At 39.3% G+C, this 24184-nt stretch overlaps 1 protein-coding gene across 1 annotated transcript in view; it reads right to left on the minus strand.

Moving 5' to 3' along the window:
* BANK1 (B cell scaffold protein with ankyrin repeats 1) overlaps positions 1 to 24184 on the minus strand; it is a 270703-nt gene that overhangs the window by 212486 nt on the left and 34033 nt on the right. The window contains exons 2-3 of the mRNA XM_008156647.3: positions 15379 to 15533; positions 6924 to 7062 (exon numbers count right to left, since the gene is read on the minus strand). Of these exons, the coding sequence (XP_008154869.3) occupies positions 6924 to 7062; positions 15379 to 15533 (294 nt within the window). The remainder of the gene's footprint in view (positions 1 to 6923; positions 7063 to 15378; positions 15534 to 24184) is intronic.

A 24184-nucleotide genomic window follows, 5' to 3' on the forward strand; every position in this document is an offset into this window, starting at 1 on the left:
TGAACCAATTTTAGTCCATATCACATGGTAAACCTTAAATACACCTACCAAATGTTTCCATGGGAACTGAAATCAACATGACCCTTTTGATTAGAACATTATAATGAAATAAATACTGGTAGCTTCAAAACCTTGGTCATGCCTAAAAATTAATATAAGTTTTATATATGTTAAAGTCATCTTCCTGAAGATGATATAGAAAATTTTCTTATTGTTATTTTTATAAGCAGGTTCAGATTAATACTTGGTATGTCCTAAAGTATTTTTCATCCTTTTAAAATGAAATAAGATGTTATAATTTATATTATTCAGAACTCAGTTTCCTAATTAATAGATTTTATATCATTGTGGATTCATTTTATATTATTTTCAACTTTTAATTGGGTGTCCCTGTGTTGTATAAAATATTTTTCTGGCTGAGCTGTAGGTATCAGAGGAATACCCTCTCCCTTCTGAGTAAGAATTAGTTAATATTTCTAGTTTAAAGCCTTAACATGTATTTTTATATGTTTTGGCATAAACTGGACTACAGTAAATTTAAATTCTTTCAGCACAAAACAGTTTTTCTCTGAGACAAACCTGTGGATACCAATGGGAAGGTTTGGTTTTAGAAAATAAAATAATTACAAGTTTATCAAGTTATTGAACTGAGAAGGAGAAGGCAAAATTTAGAGGATATTTTCTCAAATGAAAAAATCCAGTTAATATTTATAGGTGTGTCAGAAGGGAAATAAAAAGAGAAACTTAGGATTTCTTCCCTGTGTAGCACACTGTACTTTCATATAATTTTGTTATTCTCTGAATTGTTACTAAGTTAGAAAGAAACATACATTTAAAAAGAACATTAATATGGCATAGTGTTGGGTTGAAAAGAAATCTGAGACCATATATTTGATATGTCTGAATGTTGAGAAACTAGTAGTACACACACACACACACACACACACAGACACATTTAGATAGTTAGGAGTAGGTATCCAAACAAAGAAAATAGAGTATTTGGTCTTAGGGGTAACCTTTTCTAACAGAAATGCTAGTTGCCTATCCCAATGTCTATTATCTTCTTCCTTTTAGAAAGAGATTTTGATTTTCTTTTGTTGTTGCAGGACACAGTTCCATCCAACTAAAAAGACTAGCTTTTTCTACTCTTCTTTTCGGCTAGATATGACCTTGGGATCAAGTTCTGGCTAATAGGAAATTTATTATTATTTAATGAAACTTTCATTTCTTTATCCCAGTGGTGTGCTGAGAAACTAACTCTCCAGAAGGAAAGAAGAAGAAGAAGAAAGAAAGAAGAAGAAGAAGGAGAGGAAGAAGAAAGAAAGAAAAAAAAAGCCCCAATATTTAGATTTGCCCATATCTGTGGTGTAAATACTTACACTATGGCAGATTTCAAGCTACCAACGTGTTATGGACTGTATGGTATCCCCCCACCCAAATTCTTAGGTTGAAGCCCTAACCCCTAATGCACTGGATTTGGAGATAAGGACTTAACCTTTTGCACTCGGATGTCGAGTGTGACTCAACATGGTTAGCATTGGTAGCAGCTCGTATGTCGAGCCACACTCGACACGTAGTTTCACCGAGGGGGGAAGGGGGATTTTTGTCTATTTTTCCAGTATCTTTTCTTGTTTTCATTAGCATGAAAGGACAAGTAAAATGTAAATGCCGTCTCAACTGATGCTAAAAAAGAAAAAATGAAAAACCGATAACGCATGTGAAATTTATTAGGAAAGTAGTACATGATCTTGTTGGAGAATTCAGAGATGGTACACTAACTTCCAGGGGTAGATTATTATCCACTAACTTAGAGCAATGTTTAGATGGAAAGCTCCATATAATCACACCTCACCCTAACAAAAAACACAAAGATTATGTTGTTTGTTCTAACAAAAAAATCAAAGGAGGAAGAAGAGAGATGATTTATATTTGCAAAACATGTGAATGTAAACCAGGTCTTCATGTGGGTGAATGTTTCAAAAAATATCACACCATAAAAAATTATAGAAATTAAAATTACTCTTTGAATGTATCAATAATTTGAAATATAAAAAAATTCAAATAAATAAGTTTGTATGAAAAGAAACTCCAGGTTTTTATTCTACTGCCGCGCTTTGTAAAATCTGGGGTATTTAAAAAATTAAACCCCGAGTAGAATAAAGGAATCGAGAAAAAAGCAAGCGAGTGCAAAGGGTTAAGGAGGTAATTAAGGTTAAATAAGGTGATAAAGGTGGGGCCTTCTCTAATAAGACTGGCATTCTTATAAGAAGAGGAAGAGATACCAGAGAAAAGGTGCGCAGAGAAAAGGCCATATTTGGATAGAGAAGGTGGCCATCTGCAAGCTAAGGAAGGGGATTTTGCCATAAGCCATCTGTTGGCCTGTTGATCATAGACTCCGAGCCTCCAGAGCTGTGAGAAAATAGATTTCTGTTGGTTAAGCCATCCAGTCTGTGGTATTTTGTTAGGAAAGTCTGAAAAGTTTAAAAGTGGTGTAACTGAATATGAATTAGGGAAGAGATACAGAAAATTGGCTCTATCAATCCAGTATGAAATGTCCCCAGCACACCACTACTTCATCATATGGCTCTGAACATGGGTGTGATGGCAAAAGTCTTTGGAGCCATCTTCTTCCATAATAATTATGGCCACACCCTAGGACTGTGGAATGGGGACTAGAAATAAGCCTGTGTCCTGGACAGTACTGTGAAGCTGCCATACAGCCCTCAACACAAACCAGATTTAGTCTAAGGAAACTCGGGTTACAGCACAAGAGAACATTTATAGGAAGCAAACCACATTTTAAGTCATGTGACTGATTAACTTGGTCCAGATGTTCAAAAATCAAGTCACATGAGCATGTTTTCTAGGCTGAAAAGAGACTGGACAGCTAGGGGCCTCCTCTTGACACTGATGCATCCATATTCTTTAAAAGAATGCTGAGAGCGGGGAGGGGTTTTTGATATGCATCCACTTTAATTTTTGAGCACTCCATTTTAACTTGGTATTCAAAAAAGTACAGAAAATTTTTTTAAAGATGATGTGCAAAGAGTAAAGCTGAGATCATTTCTGCATTGGAAGTCACCAATGGGTACAGGGATTACATATGAGATGAAATAGAACTGGGAGCTCTCCTGAGCATGATTCCTCAGGGTAAAAGGGGACAAATCATTCTGCTAGTTATTATATCAAGAGATATAAACAGAGGTCTAAGAGATGAGAGGGGCAACATGAGGTATGCAATATTTATAAAGAAAGATGAACCCCTCAATTCTCTTCCCTATAGGGAAGAGAAGGAAGTTTTTATTTATTTATTTTAATTTATCTTTATTGTTGGAAGTATTACAGATATCCATTTTTCCCCCATTGACCCCTTCCATCCTGAACCCATCACCACCACCCCCGCCCCCGCCACCCCAGGTCTTTTTAAATGGTTTACCACACCCCTCCCTGTGTTTAAGGGAATTGCTAGAGGGAGAGATTGACATTTTGTTCCTCCATTGGATGTCTGTTTTAAGTGTGGTCTTATATCCTATCTTTTAATCTCAAAAAATCCCATAAGTAAGTACTTTGAAATGTAAGTAGATAAGTCATTTCATCAATAAGAAAATTGAGGCACAGAACAATGAAGAGACTTGTCTAAAGTGACCCAGTAAATGGCTCCGCACAGAATAAAAACAGCTCTCTTGGTCACTAGTTTGTTTCTCTGGCTACCTGCAGATGCTGGACCAATCATTAGCCTTTAAGAGCATGCTGGGCACTCTCTCTGACTCTATAATTGGTGCAGAGAAAAAGAAAGCCTACTGTACAGTCAGTGCTTTTCAGCTGAACTTCCTAGATGATGGGTATGTTCTAATAAATAATTTGAAATGTGATTAGTGCAACTGAGGGACTGAATTTTAAATTTTGTTTAATTAAAGTAAATTAAAGTTTCAAAACCCAGATGTGGCCAGCGGCTATAGTATTGGCCAGTGCAGCTACAAAGCATACTTACTCCAGATCCACAAATACATCATGACATCAGTTTACTAGGTGTTAACTAGCATTTAAAAAAATGCAAATCAATACAATCCCTAGTTCTCTGATTATAATGCCCATTGCATGTTCTTGCATGTTGTTGACTTTTTCATTATTGCTCTTAACATATTAGCCAGAGTTATTTAAAATTCTCTGTCTGATAACATCTGTGCCACAACTAAATCTGGTTTGAAGTTTGCTTTCTCTCTTTAGACTAATGCTGTTTCTTGGCTTTTGGCATGACTTGTAATTGCTCATTGAAAACCACACATATAGTGTCAGGTATAAGGAATGAAGTCAGGGGGCATGCAGTGAGAATGTATAGGACTTGGGCTGTACTTAATGTTTGCTGTAACTATACATATCAGAAATTTCAAATTCTTCCACTGTCCTTGTTTTTGTCCTCACTCTTGACCTTGTGTTTCCCTAAGTGTTCCTCCTCAGAAAGATTCTGCATCTTGCAGGACTGTCAACTGTAATGTATTGCCATTAGACTGAACCCTGCAGAGTGCAGAGCTGGTGGTCCGGCTGAGAGAGGGGAAGCATTCTAATCCTATAATTCAGTCTCTTAATGGGCCCAGGTCTCTTGGTTTGACCTTCACAGATGTTTCCTCCCCACTTCCAGGAAGACCAGAGAGGGTACAATGGGGTGCATGCCCTTTCCCAGCTGGGATAAAACTCTGGAAAAGAGGTTCTTCTGTAGAGCAGCCTTTGTTATGGAGAACATGCTCGGAGTATTTCACCGTGATTATTCTTCCTCCCGCCTGGCAGAGCCTCCAGAAGATCTCAGATCTTCACTCTGAGAAACAGAGAGGTTCCTGGAGGCAAAGCCCACCAAAGCTCACAAGACTACAGTCCCCAGGAGATTCTTACTCTCAAACTGGTCCACACTCAGCCACCAGAATTTCATCAAAATTACCATGGAAGTGCTCCTACTGGTTTCTGGCTCTAGTGACTTCTGCTCCAGAGGAGCAAATCTTGGATGTCACTCTCTTGATGTACGTTTCTCTCCAAATTTTGGAACAGTGGTTTGCCCTGCAACCATACTAGTAGTTCTCAATGAACTCAGGAAAAGTTATTTATTTTCTGTTTGTTCAATTTTTTCTTGTTGTAGAATGGGAGTGACAATATCCAAGTTCTACATGACAGGGCTAACTACCATTAGCCTAACTATTGCTTTTAAAACCTTTGTTTTAGTTATGCATTTATGCATATGTACTGGCTCATGATAGAAAATGTAGTTCTCACTAGGGCTCAAAAATTTTTAAGAAACAGTGCCATGTGGAAGAGAAAATAAAATTCTGAGGCCATTTCTGTGAGACATGTCCTGTACATATTCCCACATATACTCATGGAATCAGTCTACATATTCCTACATAGCACACAGCAATTAAAATCTCATAAGAAAATCTCTCATTAATGTGCAGAATATACCAGTTGAAAGAAAGACTTGGAGAGGTTTACTTAGCACAACTAGTAAGTAGTGATTTGTTTTGTTTTGCTACAAACTTGCTCTTTAACTATATAGACATTATGAACTAGTATATCTTGCAAAATATAGACTATCAGCTTTCTGCTTTACTGAAAAACATTTGCACTTTGACATGCTTTACTCTTTGCACTGCTCTTAGATACTAAGTAAACTGAATATAAAAATCTTTTATTAAAATTCTCATAAAATGTTAATATAAGTAATTTTATTTGACATTTTGGTCTGCTGTTTGTGAAATATTATCTAAGTTCTTCTTAATTTGCTAAATTGATCTTTTGTAGTGATTTTAGTCTAACTAGATTTAGTTTAAACTCCAAAACTAATTAGTTAGAAATTATTCTTCATTAAATCATTTAAAACTGTGCCATAGGAAGTAATGGTCTTTGGAAGAGAAACAAAGAGACAGAGAGTTCTTTCTCATCTCATTTCTGCACATCCTTGTCCATGAGAGGAAGCAGTATCTACAATGTTATAAATGCTTGGCATAGTCTTTCCTTTCTATAATTGAACTCTCACTTCGGCTGTGCAAGGAAATCCATAGAGGGGACTCATGCTTTGAATAACAGCCTCATAAAAACCTCAGGATGCATTTGATATAGTCTTTAACTTTAAATACTTTACATTTCCAAATTTTTAGTAAGATTGCATATCTTTTACTTTAACATATTTTATGAAGTTCAGATTTATAAGGTTTTGTAAGGTAATTTTATTCTCTGATTATAAAAAGATAAATTAAAAAAACAAGTTGTCCTACATTGTATATCAAAACATTCTGAAATTAATATAGTCGCTTTTATTTTAGTACAATTATCATGCCATGTGTGGATATTCCATCTGATATTATTTATCGAGGTGCAAGCAGAGTTGCATAATGAAATGGTTAGCTTCATAAATTAAATAAGGAAAAGAAGGGACGATTGTATATAGAAATGTTAGCCTGATGACAAAATAGTGAGAAAGATTTATGCTTTCCAAAACAACCAAAAATATACTCAGGAGCATGACACACAAAAACACAGAGAGTGGGAGGTAGAGAGGAAGAGAGAGAGAGAGGGGAGCAAAAAAGATTTCAAAGTTCATAATGAACATCCAAATATCTACTAGTTCTATTACAATAAAGCTGGTAATTTTAGTTCCATTTATACTAATTGGTGTATATTTGAGTGCTCTCTGCTGACACATATAAGAACATATGATGGTACTGGATGCCATTTCACAACATGGTACACAAGATAATTTCTCATAATTTACACATTTGTACTTTTGCAAATTCAGATTAATAGTGAAAGTTAAGCACAGGAAACACCTGCAGGACAATATTAGTTTCTGTAGGGAAGTGAAACTATTGATCATAAATTTATTGAAAGAAATTCAGGATGATGTCTTATATTTATTAAAGCATAAAAGAATTTCTTACCTAAAGCTTTCATACACCAGACAGATTTATTCCAAAGGGCTGGCCGTGTTCTAATGCATTTATTATTTGACATAAATTCAACTTCCACCATATCACCGATTACTTCATCTCTCAAAATAATAAATATTTCACCAGGATTCTATAAGATGAAAAATATAACCCAATTAAGCATTTGAAAATGTTTACATTAACTAAATAACCCATTACATGCATTAATGATAGAGGTTGCACGTGGTCATTTTATGTCTTCTATCATGTCCATATTTTCAACCATGTTTAGAAATGAAATATGTAAATGTGATACTCACTACATTTTGAGCTTATGGAGTTGTTGTCTATTGAACACTCAATTTTCCCCCAATACCATACTTTGCAACTGAAAACATAGTGAGAACATAGCTGCTCCCCTTTCCTCTTGCCTCTTCCGTGTGTGTGTGTGGCTCTGTATCTCAGGGGAGTGAGCATCACTTCATAGACCTCCAGAGAGCTGCAATTCAATTGTTAAACAGACCCTTTTTCCAAATCTTTTCCCTCCACCTTTCTAGAACTTGATGTATTTCTCTATAAATAAAAGGACTGAACATTAAATATGATTTTTTAAAATTTAAATATGATTTTTTTTAAAAAAAGAAAAAATAATTTTAAATTGTACCTGAAAAATATTCTCTTGTTAGTCTATTTATGATGGTTATCACTGAAGGTTATTGAGTTGACAAAAGGTTATAAAACTAAAAGCTTAAAGATTTTTATTAAGGTGGGAAAGCTAAATCTATGTACATAATATAATAAGGGTTATTGAAAACCTCTTGGAATTATTTTAAATTAGGAATAAAAAGATTAACATTAATACAGAGAAAAAAGAAATGAATATTTATTAAACATATATTTTATACTAAAAATGATTTTAAGCACATTTATATAGAGATTTTTAAAAATTCTAATCAAAACATACACACACAAATACATACATGCAAATAAATGCACACACGAAAACCAGAATGAAAACTATTATATTTGCCTTTTCTGAATAGGGTAACTAACATACAGACTTAACCTGAAGATGAATCAGAACAACCCAAATTCAAAATCGGTGCTCTATTTTACATCATGTTGTTTAACCTTTCAAATTAACTAAAATGAAATAGTATTTTTATGATTATCCCATATATCACCCTTCAAAGGCTTTCTTCAAAGTCAAACTAAACTTAAGTTCCTCACAAAATAAACAGGAGCCTCTTATCCAATTGTGATTACCCAAAAGTCATTAATTACAAAGTTGTTTTATTTAAATGTTATCTCCCTAAGCAAAAATCAACCACCAACAAAGCTTACATATTTAATGCTCTGTACCAAAGAGTTTATACAAATTCCTTAATGTTATAAAATCATTTCAGCTGACACACATCCACTTTGGCCATTTCCACCAGCACCCAGTGCTCCCAAATATTTTCCCATAGGCTATTTTGATCTAAATCTCTCCTCACCAATTAAATTGCACATCAAGAAAAGATCCCACCTGGCTGGTGTGGCTCAACAGCCTATGAACCAGAAGGTCATGGTTCGATTCCCTGTCAGGGCACATTCTCGGGTTGTGGGCTCGATCCCAAGTAGGGGATGTGCATGAGGTAGCCAATCAATGATTCTCTCATCATTGATGTTTCTACCTCTCTCTCCCTCTCCCTTCCTCTCTGAAATCAATAAAACTATATTTAAAAAAAAATAAAAAAGAGCCCTAACTGGTTTGGCTCAGTGGATAGAGCATTGGCCTGCAGACTGAAGGGTCCCAGGTTTGATTCTGGTCAAGGGCATGTACCCAATAGGGGGTGTGCAGGAGGCAGCTGATCAATGTTTCTCTTTCATCTATGTTCCTAACTCTCTATCTCTCTCCCTTCTTCTTGGTAAAAAATCAATAAAATATATTTTTTTAAAAATAAAATAAAATAAAAAAGAAAAGATCCCATATCAAGGGAATTACCACTATTCCCCCCCTTACTCTTGCCCCACACATCCAATATGTCAGAAAGACTTTTTTGTTTTCTTCCCCGTACCTTGCCCAATGCACTACTTTATCTGCGTCCTGCAAGTTAGGACTGTGAGCCTCTTCTGCTCCTTGTATCTTCAACCTCTTCTACCTGGCACCTCAGGTCTAGCACAGCTCCTAGTTCCTTTGTTGCTCATGTCTGTCACCTTTCTTCCCATATTTAATGACTTCTCATTTCACTTTGGCTCAGATCCCCAATTCCTGCTTCGAAGTTCTTCAGAGTTCTCTTCCATGGAAACATCACTTATTATTTAACTGTGTCCTCTGTTTCCACACCATGTAAACCTAAGCATCCTCTCCAATGTTTTATTAACCCAGGCAATTCATCCTCATTCCTACGAGTTCCAACAGGCTGCTTCTTAAGCATCGATCCTCTCCTTGATAGAAGGCACGGCTCCACCTTTCCACCAGAGAAAAGTACTAAACAGAAGACAAGCATATGACCACCCCAGATGAGGCACTGACAAGTTCACCTGTACGCAGGGCCAGCTTCATAGGCAGGCAACCTGTGCAACTGCACATAGCTCTGTGCTTAGCAGGGCCCTGTGCTTAGTTTAGTGTTCTGCTGTCACTGCCTAAAATACTTAATAATTTGAACAAGGGCGCCTGTGTTTTCATTGTGCATTGGGCCTGCCGATGAGGTAGCCAGTCCTTTTTGTACATAATGTTGGCTTCTCATTTCATTCCTTATCTCCCTCCATCTCTCCATACTTAGCTTCTCCATCAAAGTCCAACTCAGGTTTCACCAGCTCCACAAATCCTTCCTACAGTTTCAGCCCATGAGGAGTTTTACAAATCCAAAGGAGTCACAGAGAATTTACACCTACACTCCTTACTTGACCCCTTCAAAGTTATGCTCTCTGCTCTTAATAAGTGTTCCATGTCTAAGGCTTGCCTTTCCAGCTAGATTTTAAGATTCCTGAAGGTGTTTTCATTTTCTCATATCATTGGGGAATCTTGCAAGATCTTTGTACCTAAGATACAGTCTGCTCATGTTTTTAAATTAAGAGAAAAATAAGACTGTGAAAATGGAGCATACTCTGCTGTACTCCTTGTCTCCCTCAGGACTCACAGCCTCATCTGGTCCCTGCATCTCCATGCAGGAAGTACCTGCTCCAGGAGGGAAGGATGCACTTGTCCAGCCCTGTCCTTGTAGACATCTTAATTAAGGGTGAAATTATATGGACACATGTAATTCCATGGAGAAAATGCTGGGATAGTCAAGTGGTCAAACATTTAGTTTTATGCGTTATGAAGTTGTTATTTTGCTCTCAATCTTTTCTCTGTTTATGCCTTATTTAGTTCTGAGCATTTGAGTAGAAAGAAAGGGTTATTACGCTTATTATCACTTCCAACTCCTAATGTTTTGCTGCATTAGTCAAAAACTTTGAGATGTAAACAAAAGGGCTAGAACTTGGTCTACAATATCACATACAATATACAGATAGTGAAGTGTGTGATTCTGTCAGGGTGGGTGTCTTTATTTAGCACAGGCAACAAAAGAATTTTGATCCTAGGGGTGATACTATGACTTTTGTACATGGGCCGATGGCTCTTTTCCTATATCCATGACTACTTTAAAGCCACTAGCTTAGCAAGTGTAGTTTCATGGTCCTTCTTAAGCTAGGACTGTGCAGATTGCTACAGCCATCATGGATCTGACCCTTGGCAATAGAACAGTGATTAGCTTATGGTAATGGTTCCAAACTGAGATCCTAATTCTCATCCTCAGAATCACCTGGGAAGATTCTAAAACTCCCAATGTCCAGGCCATCACCCAGGGCATAGAATTTAGGCAATACTATTATTTTTTTAAACCTCCACTAGTAGTCACTATATGCATCTTAGTTCGAGAACCACTTGGTTAAAGGGAAAAGACACCCTTCTATTGGTCACTGTAAATTTAAAGCCCGACCACCAATAGGGCAGTACTTCACAACCTCGACATTTTTGGCTTTGATACACACAGTACTTTTTTTTCTACTTTTACTGTAATTTTTTCAATTAAATCACAAGATCAAACTTTAGGTTAAGAATGATCACAAAGAACTAGTGTGTGATTTGGTGTCAGAAATAAGTGGGCAGTGCTGCTAGCTTCTACATATTGTTTTACTCTGGAATCAGGGCCAAGTGATAAACAGGTAGGAAGTAATCTGAGATTCTTAAGGCTTGCCCATGGGCCCATACCGGCCACATCCACCCAGATAGTCTCAGGGTTTCTCTAGATTTGTAATTCACATAATCTGTGGTCTGTACTACAGGCTTGGAGACTTATATTATGGTTGCAGCCACAGAGGTATGTTAACGGACAGGACAAATAAAATGAAGGCCTTTATTAGGGAATATGCCGTGTTCTAGGATTCAGATAGAAAGACAATTCAAGTTATTATAGATCTAAATGCCGACAAAGCTGATTAAAGGGCCTTTAGCAGTTATAACTGTAACTTTAAGAATTAAATTTGCTCAAGAAACCAAGTGACTGAACTGATTTTTAAAATGTGCTTCAGTCTTAGAGACTTCCTCTTAGAGCCTCAGGTGTAATCCATAAAAGAGTGCCTGGAAGACAGCAATGCTCACCGCTGTGCCACCAATGCACACACAGGATGGGGCCCCCGAATCTGGCACGGCGGAGTGCCTCTATGACAAGCACACCCTGGGAGACAGTGCTGCAAGCTAAGCCTAAGGCTGGCTTCCCATGCCCCAGGGTGACTTCGCTGATCACCAAAGCACCTCATGCATGCTGTGGCTACCTTTACCTTTCGTAAAAGTTGTACCAAATCATCTACTTATGTTCTTTCCTTTGCACCATTCCTTCGTATAGAGAAACTTGATACCCACCTCCCCCTCCTTCTCACCCCGCAAAGGACTAACTGGCATCTCTGCTGAGAGATTACACAGCCCTAGCAAGGGATTGGAGACAACCGGGTAGGTTGAAGAGAGGTCTCTGAAGGGGAGCGCTGGATTCTGGATGCCATTCTTAGGTGATTACTACTGTGAGGGGACATGAATGTATCTCCTTTCTTCTGGGACAGGATTTAACCTTGGCACTACTCACATTTTTGGAGCAGCAAGGTCACTGTTGTGCATTACAAAATATTTAGCAGCATCTCTGGCTTCTACTCGCTAGATGTCCATAGCGGCCCCCAAGTCATGACAACCAAAACTCTCTGCACACTCTGTCAAATTTCTCCTGGGGGAAGGGAAGCAAGATCACTCCCAGATGAAAATCATTGCTCTGAGGGAATTTGCCAGAAGAATTAATGAAATTAAGACTTTGAAGTAACACAGAGCACCTGGGAGAGACACTAGAAAATATTAACCAGGTCCAGTTCTGGATTAGATGCTGTTCCAGTGGGGGAATGCCTCCCAGGTGGAATTTTCATCATGGATATAAAATTGGATAAGATTCATTAGAAGAATGGGTGCATTGGGCAGACAGAACTCACTGACTTCATATCTCTCATAATCAATTACCCCTCAAGACAAAATCAAGAGGAATATGCTAGGAAAAGAAATGCCTTGGCCCATAAAAAGATTTTAAAAAATCAAAATAGCTAAAGAACATATCTGCACACCCCATGGACACAGACAATGGTGTGGTGAAGGCCAAGGGAGGGGGAGGCAGAAGTGGGTGGACGTGAGCAGAGGTGGGGGAAATGGACATCTGCAATAGTGTCCACGTTAACAATTTTTAATAAAAAAGGCTAAGAAATAAAAATATCAAAATAGGAAAAAGGATCTTAATCCTAAAAGATGGTAAAGAAAGAAGCCAAAATTAAGAAGCAGATTTAACCTGTTAAATTTCATGTAGGTGTTTCTCAAAGAGACGGGGAACAATTCAGATAAATAGAGCACTAGAGGTATACCTTCACCAGTGAGTGAAACACACACACACACACACACACACACACACATACCACACACACACACACACACACACACACACACACATACACACAAATGCTGATGAAAAAAGCTTTTCTGCTGTTTTTAAAGTGGCGCATGATTTTCAAGGCCCAGGGAATAAACAATCCATGGAAAGATGACGAGGCTGAGGGAGCAATGCTCCCAGGCTCTTGGGCTTAAAAGCAGCAACAGCAGCCTCAGTTAGATAATCCACTCGTGCTGATTCTCCCGCACAGATGAGGGGAAGAGGGGATGGGAAACCACTGCTCTGGGAGGCAGTCCCCAGATCCAGGAGGCTCCACAGCAGGAGGCAGTAACAGGGCAGATAAAAACAAAACAAACACACACACACACACACACACACACACACACACACACACACATACAAAACACAAAAAAACAAATTAACTCCTTGTGCATCAGAAAGACAAAGATCATGCCACTAGGGTGAACTCACAGAAAACTCAGCGCTGGCATGCTGGTAACACAAAAGCTCATAGAAACATGAAGAGATTTGGGGGATGCTGGGTGTGAAAGGCACTTCAATAAGACCTGGTAGCTGGCAACGATAGCCTTGTAAATTTCTAGATTTTGTAAGATGGCAGAGAATCAACTATCACCTCCTGGGAGAGGAGGCTGTATTCTTCAGGGGTCTCCATCTACTAAGTCGAAGCCTTCTCAGAAATGAGTAAGTTCAAAGGTTGTGCTTTCAGGCAACAGGCGTAGACTGAATGTTTTCCTGGCAAATCTGGAACATGCTTTTCTCTCATTTGGATGCAATTGATGTCTCCTGCATGCTTGGCAATTGTCATATAGATTCCGATTGTGTACTAAGATCAAGGTTTTGAGAGAACACAACCTTTTGACTGAGGTAACTATTGTTAGTCCAAGGATTAGCTTATTTTTAATATTTAGGGTTGTGGAACAGGTACTAAAATGTTCTTTTGTGACCTTTTAACTCTTAGGGTTGCTTAAAAAGTGGGGTGCCCAAGAGAAACTTGAAAAAGACATCATTTCACTTCAGAGGGTCAGGAAGAATTATTTCCATGTCAAATAATAACTCGCCATGATTCTGCCAATGAAAGAACCCTGGTCCTAACCAGTCACCTCTGCCTGGAGGGCAAGGAGCTTTCCTTTTTGAGTTTTAATTTCTCTGAAAATTTAACATTGGAAAGGTTTTATATTATTCAAGTTTTACTGTACAGATATTTTTAAAAGCAGTTATTTAGAATCATTGCATAATTCTTGGGGAGCTAGTTTTAGTTCCAGAGGGTTGTTTTTTTTTTTTTTTTTCCTTTTTCTTTTCTTGTTCTGCTTTGATTTGATCTACTTGAGAACAGTTCTCATTTCTTTTTATTACAGTCTCTTCTATTTATTGCTGTCTCTTCCATTATTTCTGACCCAGTAGAAGCCCCCAGTTCTGATTGTTTAGCCTGAGGATCCTCCCTTGAGTCCTTTAAGTGGGTTACAGTTTTTTTTTCCTTGCCTGATTATCTGTGCCAGTTACCTTGAACCTGTGCAGTTTAGATTCCTGGGGTCTCTAAGGAAGCACCTGAGAAGTTTTTGTTTCTCTGGAACTGGTAGCATAATAGTTTAAAAATGCGATTCTTCTGCTTAGGCATGGAATCTGGGGGTGAGGGAATGAAACTTTGCCCAATGGCACAGAATGGGCAGCTTCCCCCGAGGACCACTGGTCTCAGCAGGATCAGGAGAGTGTCTCCCAACACACACCTCCCAGCAGACCAAGCAGCCCCTGCCATCCAGTCACATAAAGCTGCTCACAGTACCAGAAGGTCCTTTTCATGCATCTCCCACGGCTCTCCTGTACCTTTGGCTATTCCCACTAAAGACACAGATGCTGAGCCAGCATTCTTCCATTGTCTAGAGATCACATAGCCTGAGATTCCAGTCAAGCTCTACCAGGAGGCTTATTTCAAGTGTTCATTCCAAGAAAGAAAGACAAGAGGAAAAATGTCAGCAACATGTGTTCATGTAGTCACCTTCAGAAATCCACCTCACCCTCCATTAGCCTTTTATTCCCGAAAGGACCAGCTCTTCTAGATCTTATGATATTTCCCCTTGATAATGTAGGCCTTTGATACATGTTTTATAATGGAAATATTGAACACCCTGAAAATAAGTATTTTCAAATTAAAGAATATATTTCCCCTATGAAAAATATTCTATGAAAATAAAATATTTGCTTTGGTTAATACAAGCCCAGTGTCCTTTTTTAGGTAGCTTGATATATGTAGCAATTGTCAATCTGTTTACAATGCATCAGTAACAGATGATAAAATTAACCTTTCATATATTCTCCAGCAGTCGATTGTTTGACAAATAAAGTACCAAGTGCCTACTCATGGCCAGATGATGTTTTGGGTTCTGAGGACATAGCCAGGAGCAAAGTAGGCAAAAACACCAGTCTTTTTGGAGCTTACATTTTATTGACATGCAATATCCATTAAAACAATAAGGCCACTTAAATGATAAGGCATCTTAACTGACCTCACAGGGAACTTCGGTGGGAAGCACCATTGCCAGTGGTCGGCTGCTTCCTGGAACTTCAGAGAAGTCTTCCAGTTGCTTCCTCTCACTTACTTCGCCAGGATGTTCCACTCTTACGTCTGTCGGAATACTGAACTCGAGGTAGTCGTTAGAACCTAGAGAAAAGTGCATGGATGCCTATTATAATATAGCGAAGGCCATTTTATTTCCTCCACTGTTATAAAGACTAAGTGCTGAGCAACACATTTAATTCATATACGGAACAACCGAGCTGAGTTTAAGAACCAATGTTAATAATTAAGATAATGCTACACAATTAAGCTAGTGTTATAACCTTAGTGACTAAACTATAGCAACTACATATGTTCATTACTAGTTGAATATTTTCCCCGAAAAATCCAACCATCACTTAATATTTCTCTCTTACTATTAAAATAGCAAATCTGAAAAACGTGCAACTATGTATTTTCAATAACTGTAATTAAGAAAATGTATTTCATCTTAAATGGAAACAATTTAAATCAGAATAATTATTTACCTTTTACATATATTTCTAGTTTTTAAAATAAAAAAGCTGAACTAGGAGACACTCACTAAATTAACTAGTGGGAACACTAGTTTACTGGTGGAATATTAGTGTTCATCAACATGTGAATGTGTTCTGTGGGAAAAAAGTTCTATATTAAATAAATTGGGGGTCTTTATGGCAGTTTTACTAAGAACACTGAAATATTCTAATGTGAATTTTGAATCTCAAAAAAAAAAAAGAACAGCATTTAACTTTTAAAAATTTTAACATTTAGTAATTTAGCATTTGACCTCAATCATTGAAACATTTTTCTGCATTGAAGAAAAATATGCTGTGTTAAGAGAGATAATAATATTGTTATTACTCAGTGCTTCCAAGCCCAAAGCATTTTATTAGGACACTGAAGTAATGTGGCTGAAACCAAGGCTGTCACGACTAAGATTACATCTGTAGAGTGTTAGGCCAACCCCAAGAGTAGTCCTAAAATTCCCCCCAAAAAATGGAATTGGAAGAAAGGAAAGAAGCCCCTGACAGCTAGAAACTGGCCAGAAACTGTGCAAGGCCCTTGGTGTTGCTATGAGCAACATCAACATCGGACAAGGCCCTTCTGTCACCTTGCTGGACCAAGTTAGAGATGAAACTATTTTGTAATCATGTCCGACTTCAGGCAAAAACATGAACATTGACCAAATGCAAACATGACCAATTATTCCAAATCCTGGCTCCTGTGACTGATGTTGCTTCTTCACCAATTCCAGCCTCAGCTTTTTATTTCTCTTGCCTTCCAGATACAGTAACCAACTCCTCCCAGTTGGCCTGGAATTTTCCTGGTTTGGGCACTGAAAATGCTGTGTCCCAGGAACCCTCTAAGACGCAAGCATACTGGGAAAGTGGGTAACCCTGCTTCTCGATAAGAGTCATGATTGTATGAAATCATAAAATTACACTTGCTTTTCGACAGGAGCCATGCATCCTCAAACCCTCCCTCAAATCACTTAACACAAGCCTAAATCCTACAACATGTTTGTTTTGTTTTGTTTTAACAACCTCTTATTGAGATACCCTATGGTTCTCCATGGTGCCCTCTATCAATTTCAAATAGCAAAAAATTCAAATAGTTCAAGTACAGGTGTGTTCTTAGTGATATCTGACTAAGAGATATTGACAGGATAAAAAGGAAGAGAAGAAGAGCCAAAGGCAATATAGATGGAAGTATAGAATTTGGTCTCATGGTATCCAAGAAAAGTGAAGTCGCCAGTTTTATACAGGTAATTCTATCAGGATAGCAGAGTAACAAAGGAGATGCCTCCTAGAGAAAAGCTGTCCCCATGCCACAGCTAAGAAGGAGGGTGTGTTTATTCTACCTTATGAAAGTTGAAGAATAAAATCACAAAAGCCCCTGGGATTTGCAGAGTTCTCCTAGGATTAGTCTTGCTTGAAATGAAATTTAAAAAACGGCCTTTATTTCTCTAACAATTCAAAATTCTTTCATAAAATGTGTCATTCTCTCAGTGTCTCTCTCTTTCACACACACACATACACACACATGTACATCAAAACAATAGAAGTTTTATAGAACTGGCTCAATAATTTTGTGAATTGATAAAAGAACAAAGACACTGATTGTATTTAATACACCTTAAAAGGAGGAGGTGTAAATTATTCTACCACTGAAGTATGTAGGTTGTGTTATAATAATTTCTCTGTACTAATAGGTTAAGATGAGCTATTTTATTTACCCTGAGGACATAATCATAGATGTACAAAATGATTTATCTCACAGAAGCACAGTTTATATTGCAGAAAATTGGAAGCAATATGAGCAATAAGGGACCAGATAAAAATATGTAATGTGAATAATAAAAATTACATGAAAAAATATTTAACAAGGAACAAGTTTATAATATAATTGAAAAAAATTCCAGTTACAAAATTGTCAACTTGGTAGGTTCCCATTTTAGCTAAAAAAAAAATAAAATAAGGATCTCTGGTTTCAGATTTCACATGTAAAGGAGCCTTTGAAGTCACCACTCATTCTAACAAACAGAAAGCTGAATGGACTAAAAAGTCAACAACTCTTTTCTTGATATTTAAGAAAGGTGCAGACACAGCACAATTGCTGACCCCAAAGTTGAAGAGACAGGCAGAGGCAGGCAAATACAGATATCCTCAGCAATGTAAGCAGAGAGATGGAAATCCTAAGAAAGAATAAAAAATAATTTTAGAGATCAAAAACACCAACATATGTGAAAAATACCTTTGATGGGTTTATCAGTAGATTGATAACAACTGAGGAAACAGTCTCTGAGCTAGACAATATCTCACTAGAATTTTAAAAACTGAGAAGCAAATAGAACAAAGACTGAAAAAAACAAACAACCCATAATGGAATATCCAAGGACTATGAGAAACCTATAAATGGCATAACATATGTGTAATGGGAATACTAGAAGAAGTAAAAAGAGACAAAGGAACAGAAGAATTATTTCAAACATTAATAACTGATACCAAATCATAGATCCAGGAAACTCAGATAATACCAAGTAGGATAAATCCCAAAAAAGTATAGGAAGAAATAACATTTTGACATGGCAGAAGATCAAAGACAAAAAAGAATAAAAAGCTAAAAGAAAAAAAACCTTACCTATGCTAGAACAAAAATAAGAATTATATCTGAGTTCTCAGAAACTATGCAAGCAAAAAGAGAGGGAAGTAAAATATTTAAAGTGTAAGAAAAATGAACCTCAAACCCAGAATTCTGTACCGGCTGAAATGAGTCTTTAAAAGTGAAAGAGAATTGAAGACTTCTCAGACAAACAAATACTGAGATAATTTGTTGTCAATAGACCTGTCTGACAGAAAACTTAAAAAAAAAGGTTTTCAGTGAGGAGGAAAATAATATAGGTTAGAAACCCAGATTTACATACAGAAGGAAAGAGTATCAAGAAGAAACAGCTAAAGGTAAGATGAAAATATTTATTTTTCTTATTGTGATTGATATAACATAACAGTTTGTTTAAAATAATAACAATGTATACAATTACACATGTATATACTGATATATATATATGTGTGTGTGTGTATATATATATATATATGTTTATATATGTTTATATATAAATAAAATGAATGATGGCAATAATAAAAGTGAAGTGATGGGAGAAAGGAACTGAAGACAAAGGAACTGGAGTCCCTTATAACCAAGGACATATGGAGGAGACCACATTGAGTTTGTAGGAAGTGCAGAGGCACCAGAGGGCTGGCCAGGCTCCCACAGACAGTAGCTAAAATTCTGGAGGGATATCTCAGCTGTGGGGGGTTCCCCCTGAGAAGTCTGGGGTCTAAACCCCAAACTGAGCTCCCTAACTCAGAGCACCAGAACTGGGAAATGCATCCACATCTGGCTGTGAAAAATAGCAGGGTTTCTATTCACCAAGCAGAGACAGCTGGAAATGCAGGCACCCTCTTAAAGGGCCAACACATTGATTATGTGGGCAGCTATTTGCCTTGGGCTCTGGCAGAGGGAGGGCAGAGTGGACTAGAGCTGTGTGAGGAAAATCCAGTGGCTCTGGGGAGAAAGCTGGAGGGGACAGCCACTTGGATCCTTGTGCTGTCATTCCCCCATACTGCAGAAGCCATCTTTTTCAGGCAGACCTTTACCATCCAGGAAGCATTAGCCTGGGGGGAAGCAACTGCCCCACCTATAGGAAACTCTCTCTGCCCCACCCTGTGTTAATGCCACCCTGAACTCTAGAGCCTGAGGCTCATTAAGTGATTGAGTCTATCAGCCTGCAGGCAGAGGCGGGTCTTTGGTGCTTTGAGTCTTTACCTGACCTGCTTCTGTGCTCGGGTCTAGGAAAAGCAGACAGTGGTGTGCAGTTTGTTCCTCTCCACACACACCCAGACCCAGCAGATGGCTCCACAAGCTGTGGGTCACTGGTAGCTCCAAATAGGGGTACTCAGGGCAAGTCACAAATAGCGTCTGACATTGGTCTGCACCAGAGACCCTTTGAAGAGACCAAAAACCAATAAACCCAGTGGCTTCAGATAACAACAGAGTAGGATCCAGTAAGCTTCACAAGGAGATATTGGCAGGCTCCAAACCTGGCTGAGGTGAATTACACTTCATGTGATAAGCAACTGCATAGCAACCTGCCAGCTGTATTGGGGGTTGAGCCTCACTGTCAGCCAGCCTGAGGGTTGAGCCCACGCATGAATGGGCCAACAGCAATTAATACTCAATTACAACAGGAGGACCCACACAATGCACACAAGAGACATTATTAGAGCATACAGGTCAAGGAGACTGTGCCACTGGGTCCCACAGGTCACCTATATTTAAGGCAACCCTACCAAGACTTGGTGTCATAGAAACAAAACCCAAATAGGCAGCCAAAATGGGGCGATAAAGAAGCCCAAAATGAAAGAGAAAGATAATTCTCTAGAAGAGCTAAATGAAATGGAAATAAAAGTTTATCAGATATACAGTTCAGACTAATTATGGCAAGGATGCTCAACAGCATGAGAAAAGACATAGAAACTATGAAAATTACCATTTGGAAATGAAGAATTACATAGCAGAAATAAAGAATATATCTGAAGGAATAAGCAGCATATTAGAGGAAGCCCAGGATCAGATCAACAAATTAGAAGACAAGGAAGAAAAAATCATGCAATCAGAAAACCAAAAGAAAAAAACAATTTAAAAACAGGAGGGTAGTTTAAGGGAGCTATGGGACAACATGAAATGTAACAATATCTGCATCATAGGGGACCTAGAAAGTGTGCAAGGGATAGACAACCTGTTTGAATAAATAATGGCAGAAAACCTCTCAAACCTGGTAAAGGAAAAAGTCATACAAGTTCATGAGGCACAGAGAGTCCCTCACAAGAAGAACTCAAATAGGCCCACACCCAGACACATCATAATTAAAATGCCAAAAATTACAGACAAAGTAAATCTTAAAGGCAGCAAGAGAAAAGCACTTTGTTACCTACAAAGGAGCTTACATAGGCTGTCAGCTGATTTTTCATCAGAAACTCTGCAGGCCAAAAGGTAATGGCATGAAGTATTCAAGGAAATAAAAAGTAAGGATCTGAAACCAAAACTATTATATCCAGCAAGTGTATCATTCAAAAGAGATGATAAAGAGCTTCACAGACAAAAAATGTCTAAAGGAGTTTAACATCACTAAACAAGCATTGCAAGAAATATTAAAGGATGTCCTGTAATAATATGAAAAAATATATACATAGAGAGAAACAGAGGCCTAAGAATAAAAATGGCAATATATAAGTATCCTATCCAATAAAGAGGGAATATGCTAACTGACCATCATGCCCTCACAAAGATGGTGGCGCCCACAGCCAATAAGGAGGGAATATGCTAATTGACTGTCATGCCCTCAAATATGGTGGCACCCACAGCCACAAGATGGGAGCGGCCACTCCCCTCAGCCCCGCCAAGGTGGCAGGCAGTGGCACAGCCAGGCCCACCCCGAGGTGGGTCCAGCCTCTCTGTGCCCCTGCCACTGGAGTCCCCCGGTCCCCTCAGCCCCCCAGCTGCCCAGGGCCAGCCTAAGGCGAAGGCAAGCCTCGGAAGGCAGCTGCCCAGCTGACAACCGAGGCGCAGGCAAGCCTCGGATGGAGGCTGCCTAGCCTATGGCCGAGGTGCAGGCAAGTCTTGGATGGCAGCTGCCCAGCCGCCCAGGGCCTCCAAAGGCACAGGTAACCAGGGCATGCTGAGGCTTGCGCTGCCAGCAGGGGCAGCAGCACAGGTGTGATGAGGATGTCACCTTCCTCTGATTGCTGGCTTACCTCCTGCCCCTGAGGGATCCCAGACTGTGAGAGGGGGCAGGCTGGGCTGAGGGACGCCCCCCTCCGGTGCATGAAAATTCTAGGGCGTCCCTCTAGGGCGTCCCTCTAGTCTGTTAATAATAGCCTTAAATGTAAATTGATTAAGTGCTCCAATCAAAAGACATAGAGTAGCTGTCTAGATAAGAAAATATGACCCATATGCACTGAGTGGCCAGATTATTATGATCTCTGAACACATAATAATCTGGCCACTCAGTGTATATCCTATATAATAAAAGGCTAATATGCAAATTGTCCCCTCAACCAGGAGTTCGGCCAGCAGGAAAGCCAGCCAACTGCCCATGTCCCCCTCCCCCTGACCAGGCTGGCTGGACCCCACCCATGCATGAATTCATGCACCGGGTCATTGGTGCTTTGAGTCTTTACCTGACCTGCTTCTGTGCTTGGGTCTAGGAAAAGCAGACAGTGGTGTGCAGTTTGTTCCTTTCCACACACACCCAGTCCCAGCAGATGGATCCACATAGTATATATATATATGTATATATTAGAGGCCCGGTGCACAAAATTTGTGCATGGGGGATGTGTCCCTCAGCCCGGCCTGCATCCTCTCCAATCTGGGACCCCTTGAGGGATGTCCGACTGCTCGTTTAGGCCCGATCCTACCGGGACTGCTGGCTCACAACTGCTCGCCTGCCTGCCTTCCTGATTGCCCCTAACTGCTTCTGCCTGCCAGCCTGATCACCCCCTAAACACTCCCCTGCCAGCCTGATTGATGCTTAACTGCTCCCCTGCCAACCTGATTGCCCCTAACTGCCCTCCCCTGCAGGCCTGGTCACCCCAAACTTCCCTCCTCTGCAAGCCTGGTCCCCCCCAACTGCCCTCCCCTGCAGGCTTATTTGCCCCCAATTGCTCTCCCTTGCAGGCCTGGTCCTTCCCAACTGCCCTCTCCTGCTGGCCTGATCGCCCACAACTGCCTCCCTTGCTGGCCATCTTGTGGTGGCCATCTTGTGTCCACATGGGGGCAGCCATCTTTGAGCACATGGGGGCAGCCATCTTGTGTGTTGGAGTGATGGTCAATTTGCATATTACTCTTTTATTAGATAGGAGGATAGAGGCGTGATGCACGGGTGGGGGTCAGCTGGTTTGCCATGAAGGGTGTCCGGATCAGGGTGGGGGTTCCCTTGGGGTGTGGGGCAGCCTGGGCGAGGGGCCTGTGATGGTTTGCAGGCTGGCCACACACCCCGGCAACCCAAGTGGAGGCCCTGGTATCTGGGATTTATTTATCTTCTATAATTGAAACTTTGTAGCCTTGAGCAGAGGCCAGAGCCAGACAGGAAGCTTGGTTTCCTCCATCACCAGGGAAACCCAAGCCTCCTGCTTGCTCTGTGGCCATAACCATCTTGGTTGGGTTAATTTGCATACTCGCTCCTGATTGGCTTATGGGCGTAGCTTGTGGGTGTAGCAGAAGTAAGGCCAATTTGCATGTTTCTCTTTTATTAGTGTAGATATATATACACACACACTGAGTGGCCAGATTCTTACGTGTTCAGAGATCATAATAATCTGGCCACTCAGTGTATATGCTCTCTACAAAAGAACCACCTCAGAACAAAAGACTCACACAGGATGAAAATGAAGGGATGGGAAACATTTTTTCCATGGAAATGGAAAACAACTGGGGTAGCAATACTTATATCTGACAAAATAGACTTCAAAGCAAAGGCCATAAGAAGAGACAAAGAATACCCACACAAAACATTCCAACAAGAGGATATGGATATAACCCTTGTAAACATATAAGCACCCAGCATCTTGGAGGACTTTAACAGAGAAATTGATAGCAATACAGTCATAGTAGGGGACTTCAACACCCCACTGATTTCATTGGATAGATCTTCCAGTCAAAAATCAACAAGGAAACAGTGACCCTAAACAGTTCTAATGACACATTAGAACAGATGGATTTAATTGACATTTATAGAACATTTCATCCCAAAGCTGCAGAATATACATTCTTTTCACATGTACGACATTCTCAAAGATAGACCATATGTTAGGACACAAACTAATCCTCTAGAAGTTCAAGAAGATTGAAATCATATCAAGTATCCTCTCATCACAATGGCATGAAACTAGAAATCAACTATAACAAAAACATTCAAAAATATTCAAACACATGGAGACTAAATAGCATATTATTAAACAATGAATGGGTTACCATTGAGATCAAGGAAGAAATTTAAAAATTCCTGGAAACAAATAAAAATGAACACACAACAACACAAAATCAATGGGACATACCAAAAACATTCCTGAGAGAGAAGTTCACAGCACTTCAAGACAACCTCAAGAAAAAAGACACAATATAAGAAATATTTCATTCAAGGCTATTATTAATGACTAGAGAGAGGCCTGGTGCACTAATTCGTGCACCAGTGGGGTCCCTTGGCCTGGCCTGAG

The sequence above is a fragment of the Eptesicus fuscus genome, chromosome 2, assembly GCF_027574615.1.
Source record: "Eptesicus fuscus isolate TK198812 chromosome 2, DD_ASM_mEF_20220401, whole genome shotgun sequence".
Lineage (NCBI taxonomy): Eukaryota > Metazoa > Chordata > Mammalia > Chiroptera > Vespertilionidae > Eptesicus > Eptesicus fuscus.